The sequence below is a fragment of the Triticum aestivum genome, chromosome 4B (genome assembly GCF_018294505.1).
Source record: "Triticum aestivum cultivar Chinese Spring chromosome 4B, IWGSC CS RefSeq v2.1, whole genome shotgun sequence".
Taxonomy (NCBI): Eukaryota; Viridiplantae; Streptophyta; class Magnoliopsida; order Poales; family Poaceae; genus Triticum; species Triticum aestivum.
In genome coordinates, this window is record NC_057804.1 from 300563382 (window position 1) to 300572804 (window position 9423).

The window sequence follows — 9423 nt, forward strand, 5'->3', positions numbered from 1 at the left end:
CCTCTCCAAATAGGAAAAGGAGGAGTCCTACTCCCGGTAGGAGTAGGACTCCCCCCCTTGGGCGCGCCTCCTCCTCCTGGCCGGACCTCTCCTCCCCTCCTTTATATACGGAGGAGGGGGGCACCCCATAGACACAACAATTGATCCCTTGGATCTCTTAGCCGTGTGTGGTGCCCCCCTCCACCATAATCCACCTCGATAATATCGTAGCGGTGCTTAGGCGAAGCCCTGCGTCGGTAGAACATCATCATCGCCACCACGCCGTCGTGCTGACAGAACTCTCCCTCAAAGCTCGGCTGAATCGGAGTTCGAGGGACGTCATCGAGTTGAACGTGTGCTAAACTCGGAGGTGCCGTGCGTTCGGTACTTGATCGGTCGGATCGTGAAGACGTACGACTACATCAACCGCGTTGTGCTAATGCTTCCGCTTTCGCTCTATGAGGATACGTGGACACACTCTCCCCTCTCGTTGCTATGCATCACCATGATCTTGCGTGTGCATAGGAATTTTTTTGAAATTACTACGTTCCCCAACAGTTTCAACCTGAACATCACCTTTCCTCATGGGCGCCCGGTCCAGCGCATGCCATCGCCCGCATTCGCCGGTGTGCAGTACCCTCCATACACGTACTCGCCGCCGAACTATGTAGCTTCACCGACGCCACCTCTCTGTCGCGGCCTCTACTCGCAAGCCTCCTCCTCGTCGCATCTTGGCGACGCCGATGCGACGGAGGCCGACATGGAAGATATCATCGCAGCCGGCTCGGCTGCCGCCGCCGCTTCCCCCGGGTTCACTACCCAAGACGGCTCGATTGATCTCGGCGACATGGACGCCGAGCTCGACTACGGCAAGGAAGAGCCGAAAGAGGAGGAGGAGGAGGAAGAAGAGGAGGAGCCGGCGCCGATGAGGAAAGGCAAGAAGAAGAAGAAGAAGAAAGGGACGGCCAAGACCGGCGAGCCGCGCATCAAGTGGGCGACCAAGGAAGATGAGTGCCTCGCCGAAGCGTGGAAGGTCGTCTACCTCGACCCGATCACCGGCATGAACCAGAGCTTCGACACGTATTGGTACCGCATCAAGGCTGAGTTCGACGAGCGCAAGCTCGTTGACCCCTACTTCAAAGGCGTCCACATGCAGCGGGGGTCGAAGGCGATGGCGAACCATTGGGGGCTCATTCAAATGGCGTGCAACAAATAACATGAGATCGTCGAGGAGGTCGCGGCTCGCCTGGAGAGCGGCACCAGCGTCGAGGATCAGGTACAGCATGCCGTCCTCTCCCTATTCCTCTCGCCGTGCGCGCGCCCATTTGCACTCATGCGCCCGATTGATGCCCGCTCTTCGACCAGCTGCTGCGCGTGTTCGCCATGTACCGCGAAGACAACGGCAACCAAGAGTTCAAGTACCTCCACATTTTCAAACGGATCCACAAGTGCGAGAAGTGGCCGGATATCCGACGCACCCTCACCAAGGCCAAGGAGACGTACAAGCCAAACGTGCCGACACTGGGAGCGACAGACAGGCGTCCGGACGGCAACAAAGGGGCTAAGAAGACGAAACACATCGAGTTGGCTGCTGCATGCGTGTAGGAGTCCATCGAGCATTGCCTCACCGACGCCAACACCAGGACCGCCCAGCGAGAAGAGAAACTGAAGCGAGATGAGCTGCTTTGATGATGAACAACACCATCAAACTCGACTTGCTCCAGTCCAATGTCGCCGCGAAGAAGAGGAACAATGACCTGGCTTTCTTAATGGGCGGCGCTGACATGCTCTAGAGCGGCGACGAGAAGCTCAAGGCGTGGTTCTTGGCGGAGCGAGGCCTCACCCTGAACCAGATACCGATGACTCCAACACCGACGCCCAACCCGACCGACGATGTCTCCACGACGCCCTGCAGCACAGAAGCCGCGCCGACTAGTCCAAAAGCCGCGCCGTCTCCTCCCAGCCTGCGCACGCCGACGACGACGCCAAAGGTCGAGCTCTACGTTTGATGCATTTCTTTCGCGTCCTTCCTTTTTTTTGTGCACCGAAGTACTGTCTATCCTTTCGTTTGATCGCCGAACTATTGCGATGATCGCCGGATTGTGGCTTTTTTTGAAGCAGGAACGATCGAGTTTGAATATGAGGCACGTGTCTGGCGCCTTGGGGGGCGGCACCTAGGGGTGTGGCTGGGGCCTTAGTCGCCCCCAGGGTCTAAAAGTCGCCGGGTGGACGCCCGAAAATGTGCCGACCTATGCGCCGGGGGCCGAACGAGTGGAGATGCTCTTAGCCATGGCACACCACCACATAGCCAAACTGCCGTCGCCGGCCCTAACCGTGTCTCACAAGGGGAGCTGCTACGGGTACATACATGCCGCTTTCCCTTATTTTCTAAGCCAACTTATATCATCATTAATTGCTCCTCCGTTTCAAAATAGATGACCCAACTTTATACTCTCTCCGTCCGGAAATACTTGTCATCAAAATGGACAAAAAGAGATGTATCTAGAACTAAAATACATCTAGATACATTCTCTTTTATTCATTTTGATGAAAAGTATTTCCGGACGGAGGGAGTACTAAAGTTAGTACAAAGTTGAGTCATCTATTTTGGAACGGAGGGAGTAATATACATGAGCAGAAGAATTATTACAACGTATCTCATGGCGCACTGCCAGCAGCTTGTTACAAAAGGACTGCAGCATGAAACCACCGCATGCAACATCAAAGACCTCTGAAAGCTTTTGCTGACAACAATCTCCTGTTAGTCTGAAAATTTTGAGCAGGTGGAGCCATTCCTGGGATATCTGGGATGTTCTTGTTGTGCGGGTTGACCATCTGGTAGGACAAACATGGTGAAATCTTCGGACTCAATTCCAATTTAGACAGGAAAAACAGTATATGGTATGGAAAGTCTCAGTGGGCAATTTTTTTTAACAGAAAATGACTTTAAGGATGGCAAAAATAAATATCTTTCAGAGTTCGGTTTATAAGGATTAGAAAAACAGAGCAACAAGATATAACAGCAACAAAAAATATAGTACCATCATTGTTCACCATCACTATGTGTGCCCAAAAGTTCCAATGAACCTTGTTTCGCTCCCGAATGTAGTACAGTGATGCAAGCCTTTATCATTACTATATTAACAAATACTCTCTCCGTCCCAAATTACTTGTCACAGAAATGGACGTATCTAGAACTAAAAATACATCTAGATACATACATTTCTGCGACAAGTAGTTCCGGACGGAGGGAGTAGTTGAATGCAAAAACTCTCCCGTGGTCTAGTGTAGACAGCTCCAAGGTGAGCTGTCACCGACCCGGGTTCAAGGACTCATCTTCATAAGAATAAAAAAGGAGAATTCTTTCCCCTATGTTCTCATTCTTTACAAATATTCCCGCTGTGAACTAATATAGGACGTTCTGTGTCATGTCTCTAGAACGTCCTATATTAGTTTACAGAGGTAGTTGAATGCATGTGCATTTGGTCATCAGCTGGCAATCTTTCATGTCCTCTGGATACAATAGACAAACAGAAATAGCAGAAATTTTACCTTAACAACGATAATTGCAATAACGCCAAAAACTATCAGAGCAAGCAACCCCATGATGCATTTGTCTGTTGCTACCTGTGACAAGGAGAGTTTCCAAATATCAGGTATAGGTACCACTGCACAAGCGCGAATGGGCACACAGACAGAGGTGGGACAAACCTGCCGGCCAATCTCTTTCACAAGCTGGCTAGCTTTCTTCAATGAAAAGTGAACCGAATCGAGCTCATTGCCAATTCTCTTCATTTGTTCCGTCTGCAAAAGTATAGGATAATATGTGCTGTCAGAATTATTATCATGTTTCTGGACAAAAACAAAAACAAAAATCAATATCATGTGCATGCATGCTAGAAATTTATCTGATGAGGAAAACAAGAAAAGTTATGGATACTGGAATGCAGTGAGAGATATGAATCAGTCAATCGCAACCTAGATGCAATGTACGGTAGTGTTACATCATAGTGAATTTGGGGAGACGGGGCAACATAAAGAGTAGATAAGATAAAGTTTCGGAATATCTAGGATGTCTGATGCACATCTATATTATTCTTGTGCAGTGGCACAAGATGTTGAAGCATTCAATACCACCAAGGGAGTTAAATTATATGCTGAATCTTCGTAACACCTCTAGATAATTGATATAAGGTAGCCCTTACAATGAAATATAAGACTTGAATAAAACAGTCAGTTAATAGCAGCACAACATTATGTCTACCTAATTTGAGAATTCTGATGTCCACTGGGTGCGTTTGCACTACAATCAAACTTTGTATATTTCACTCCAAAAAAGCTGTGCTTTCTCATATAAATCATGGATGGCTATCATGCAATAACAAATACATTTATGTTTACCTCTGATTCTTTTAATAAAAACATGCAAGCTTTTTGTAGTGGAGAACAGATTTTTAAAATCTGCTTTAATACCAAAGTACTGAATAGGTATGAAAAAACAATTTTGCTATGCAACTACTAAACACACATTTACGCCACAAGAAACAAGCGTGGAAGGGGAAAAAAATTGCTGTTTAGACTCCAGAAAATCTTGCCTGCTGTGTTAATGTTGTAGCAGTTTGAGATCCAACTTCGACAGTTTGCGCAACAACCTAGACAAGAAAAAACTTTAAAATTGCCATAAAGAAAATCGTTCAAGAGTATATATAGTTTAGAAAGCAACCATTTTTGAACGTGCAATAGCTTCATCTGTTTGATCCATTTGGTTTCTTCCAGAATCAATGAGTTGTTGATTCGTCATAGCTGCATAGCCAGGTCCTTTCATAAGAACCAACATAAAATATATGGCTTGGAAACTGACACTTCTTTTTATATATGATGAAAATAATATGAAATGGTAAAATCTTGTGATAAGCATTTTGGTCTTGGGAAAATATTCTACTTCAAGCATTATCTTTGTTTCACTATAATACCGAATCTGGAGCCAATTAAGATAAAGGTCTAGATTCCCATTCTCATGCAAAAAGGTTTTCTTTTCACTGGAGAGTGAACCAAATTAAGATAAAATTGGCTTATAAAATGGAGCACAACAGATAAATGATACCTTATTGACATTCCGTGTGTTTATATTCAGCAGAAATTATGAGAAACTCTAATAAACCATGAGTTCACAATGTCACACATCCATACTTCCATATATCACATCAGCAAAGAACATATCCTACCAATATAAAGTCAGAACTACTGTAGTTATATTGGCAAAAGCCAGGACATCAACTAATCCCATTGTAACTTTATACTTTCGAATGTTGCTGGTATCATGGCAGAGAAAACTCGTTCAGTAAGGCATATGATAATCATAGACTTAGCGATATTATTCGCAAGAGACTAATCACAGCTTAAAAGCCCTCAGTTAATTTAACCTGATGCCATTTGAATATTGTCAACTGCGGCAGGCTCACTACTTGTAGCACCCATATCAAAGAGTTCAACCCGCTTGTTGTTACCAAGGCTACTTTGGTATCTGCAAGAGATCTTTAGTTAGTTAGCAGAAGAACTGACAGGTAGAAGACACTGCACGAGGCATAAAACTTGAAAACACGAGTCTTTCAAGTTGAAAGTCCAGATGTTACTGTTAAGGAGCATTAGTATTAGGTCTAGGAGTCCTATTAGGCTATATTTCCTTTCCTTGTACCCCAAGTCTGTGTAGTATATATATGCTCCTTGGGCCTCGCAATGCAATCAAGTTGCATCCATAACAGTTACAATGATGGGATTCAATAAATAATACTAATACTCCTTAAGATTACGTGGAGCATATCAGCAACTTATTTTCACAAAACAAAATGTATACTTACGTCTTCCTCAAGGTGACATAGGAGTTCAACTCTTTGATCTGTATAGTGAATAAGAACTGATTACAGAAGGGTGCAAATGGCATACAACAAAGAGCCTACTGAAATGATGTACTGACCATATACTGTTTTCTGTCATTTAGCTGCTTGTTGACTTCAGGAGGGTTCTTTGACTCCTCGTCTTTCAGAATACGATCAAACTCTTTGATCAAGCTGCAAAGACAAATATGAACTTTACGCATTACATAGAGCATGGCATATCCATGATTGTATCCAGCAAAGGGAAAATTTTCATCAAATGACACAAATCAGATAGTATTGCACTACACAGCCAGTTAACTGCCAAAGTTTCAAGCTAAGAATAAAAGAACTGCAGGATGAATATATGAGAAATTAACACCAGTGTAAGACTGTCAAGATGAAAGTAAAAAAGAAAGACTTTACAGTAGCAGATTTAAGACTGAAGAATGCTGTCAGCCTGGCATACCGCTTGCACTCCTTCATTTTCCCTGTAAGATCCTCCAATTGTTTAGCTTGCCTATTAGAATCTTTAATCTTGTCCATCTTTTGGAACCCGTTTCTGCACATACAGAAAAGGGCACATGAATAAACGACTTAACTAGGCAGGTAAATTAATTTGAGTATTTCAGTAAAATCAATAAAGCTTTAGAACATGAGTTTGATAATTTACATAGGTGTTTGTATTCCACTATCGAGGAGACTCAGATTAACCTCAAGAGAGCTTGTACATTGCTGCATTTAGTTATCGAAATAAGATAAGCACAATGGTAGTTGCAGCATGTAATTCAGGATTCAAGCTAGAAAGGCAGAATTCCCAGTTATGGTTTTGCTGGAACTAAACTTAGCTAGAATTAGGACCTTGTGAATGCAAAAATCAAGATAACCCTGCCCCGTCCACATTTACTGAAATTGTGCTCTTAGGTTTCAATGGCCGATACTATATTGTAACATCGACGCCAAAAAACAAAGGCTTGAGAGGTACTCAGGTTGCCCAAAGTTCAAACATCCAATGCACATGTGTTGGACCATTATATATCAAAATTTGCATGTGAAAAATGGTATTTATCTCTATTCATTTTAATCATCAAGATAATATAAGAACGGTGAATTGAATCATTGCTTCATTGATAATGAGCAACTCTGTGATGAAAATCTGAATTAAGTATTTCCGACTTCTGATATGTGATAAGGTAACCACACCTGTCTGAATTGTTCCAGCAAGCTGTACGTAGTTCACAATGAAGTTATCGATAGTAAATGGTGACAAGCAAGGAGACTATGCTGATGTCGCCAATACAGAACTTCAGGTTTCTGCTCAAATACCTTATCTATTACTCCCTCCGTTCCATAATAAGAGCCGTGGTTTTAGTTAGAACTAAAACCACAACAGTTATTATGGAGCGGAGGGAGTATGTTTCTCCCGTACTGATGATCTCTACAGTAAGTCTAAATTATGACAGCAGCTGCAAATTTCACATGAACGACTCCCAGACAGGTTGACAGCTCAACATGAGCTAGACAATTGTGCAGTAAGCCATCAAATCCTCACTAAATTACATCCATCATTCCATCACAAAACTCCCCACGTAACTTATTTCTCTCCTTTGCTATACCAGTATAACACATGAGCGAGTAACTGTAAGTAGTAACAACCAAAACAGGTAAAGAGGTCACAATTGCACGAGCTTTCAGAGCTCCAGTTCCACCACCGAAACACGTCTTTCCCTTAATGCGTAAGCAGATAGCACAGCTCCGATATAGCAAGTACTCCCTCCGTTCCTAAATATAAGACTTTTTAGAGACTTCAAAATGGACTACATATGGAGCAAAATGAGTGAATCTACACTATAAAATACGTCTATACACATCCGTTTATTGTCCGTATTCTTATATTTAGAACCGGAGGGAGTATTTGGGGGTAACTGAAACATTAAACTCTTCTCTTTTGGCGAGAAAGAAAACTGAGACAGTAACTCGAGGGTCAGGTATACAGGGGGACTCACTGGAGTGCGCGGAAGATGTCCTGGATCTCTCCGTCGATCTGCTCGAGCTCCGGGGTCATGGGCACGTCGCTCGCCATGGGTCCCTTCACCCGCCTCCACGCTTCACCTTTCCCCTTCTCTATCCGGCGCAAACCCTACTACAGACGAACCTTTCCGATCAAACCGCGGAGGAGAACGAGGACGGATTGGGGATTGCGGGGGCGTAGGGAGAGGATGACGACGAGGAGAAGGGGGGAAAGAGAGAGGCAGTTGGCGTGTGAGGGCATCTCCAGCCGTTGTGCCCCGGCGTTAACTTTGCGTCTGGGTGCAAAAAATTTCCAGCCGTTGTGCCCCCCAGATTATGTTTTATTTATTTTTTTTCGCTTTGTCATTACAACAAACATGTTGTAGGCACTGCCGGGCCACGCCAGCTCGAGTTCGTCGGCGACGACCCTAGCCGACCGGGCGACTTCCTCGGCCGCGTCTTCGTCTTCCGCCGTCGGCGACGGGCTGCTCGAGCTCGGCGCCCTCCGGCGGCGCCGCCGACGTCCTCCCCACGCCGCGCAGACTGCGTGCTCTTCACGGGCCACGCCGCACGGCTGCATCGCGGCGCACGCACGGCGCCCCCACCCCCCGCGCCCAGCAGCCGCGCCTCCAGCTCCGCCAGCATCACGCGCGCCCGGGCGTCGTCCTGCTCCCTCAGCGCGGCTACGAGGCGCGCGGCGAGCTCGTGGTCAGCCCACGCCCGAATCTCCGCCGCGACGGCCCCGGCCGCGCGCGCGATCCCCTGCCTCGCCTTGCACCGCAGCGCCCGTAGTCCCCCAACCACCCCGCCTCCGGCCGCCTCCTCGGAGGCGCACCAGGAGAGGGCCCTGACTGTGGCGAGCAGGCGGCAGAGCTGGTGCAGCTCGGGATAGCCGGCAAGCAGGTCGTGGGTGGCGGCCTCGAGCGCGAGGAGCGCCGGCCTCGAGCGCGAGGAGCGCGCCGGCCTCGAGCGCGAGGAGTGCCAGGCCGCGAGGAGCGCCCGCGGCGGCCTCGAGCGCGAGGAGTGCGCGGCCTTGACAGTCCGCGCGGCGTCGCGCAGCGCTCGCAGCACCTTCAGGAAGCCGTCGTCCCGCTCCTCCCCCTCCGGCCATGCTCCGCCCCGGCCGTGCTCCGCCACAGCCGCGCGAGCGCGAGGCCCGCCACGGACGGCCACGCGAGCCCCTCCCCGCTCCGGCTGTGTGTGGTAGGTGGTGGGCCGATGCATGCGAGGAGAGAGGAGAAAGAAAATAGAGAAAGGAGAGGAGAGGAGAGAGAGAGGGGCTGGCAAGTGGGCCGATGCATGCGAAATAAATCGCCGGCGCCCTCAGCTGCACCCCAGCTTTGTGGGTTTGGGTCGGGACTGCCGGCTGTAATTTTGACAAAATCCGGCGCTTTTTGAGCTTCTGGGGGCATGACTGAGAGAAAAAACACGCGCCGGCTATGAAAAAGGCCTCCTGGAAGGCTGTTGGGGGGCCTAGTGGAGATGCCCTGAGGGGAGTTGGAGTTGGTGCCTAGGGCTCGGCTCCGCGACCGCAATGGCCTATTAGCTGGGGTTTAAAATA

The 9423-nt window shown here is 47.6% G+C and overlaps 1 protein-coding gene across 2 annotated transcripts; it reads right to left on the reverse strand.

The window, feature by feature from the left end:
* Positions 1-2561: 2561 nt before the first annotated feature.
* LOC123092037 (novel plant SNARE 13) lies at positions 2562-8165 on the reverse strand. Of its 2 annotated transcripts, XM_044513692.1 has the most exons (11): positions 7859-8150; positions 6526-6587; positions 6322-6414; positions 5954-6047; positions 5838-5875; positions 5403-5503; positions 4703-4782; positions 4575-4631; positions 3691-3783; positions 3532-3606; positions 2562-2814 (listed from the first exon to the last, which is right to left on the reverse strand). In XM_044513692.1, exons 3-11 carry the CDS (start codon positions 6396-6398, stop codon positions 2701-2703), a joined length of 729 nt encoding a protein of 242 aa, XP_044369627.1. In that variant the 5' UTR covers positions 6399-6414; positions 6526-6587; positions 7859-8150; the 3' UTR covers positions 2562-2700. The 2 variants fall into 2 exon arrangements, with proteins under 2 accessions (XP_044369627.1, XP_044369626.1); XM_044513691.1 differs by lacking the exon at positions 6526-6587 and having other exon boundaries at positions 7859-8165.
* Positions 8166-9423: the final 1258 nt, after the last annotated feature.

Bases quoted from the DNA above. Each gene is read 5' to 3' on its own strand.
- LOC123092037 (XM_044513691.1), bottom strand. From the start codon at position 7,935: ATGGCGAGCGACGTGCCCATGACCCCGGAGCTCGAGCAGATCGACGGA. The intron at 5,504-5,837 runs GTAAGTATACAT...GATCTCTTGCAG, and splicing joins TATGTCACCTTGAGGAAGAC to ATACCAAAGTAGCCTTGGTA. The intron at 2,815-3,531 runs GTAAAATTTCTG...TTGTCCTACCAG, and splicing joins TTGCAATTATCGTTGTTAAG to ATGGTCAACCCGCACAACAA.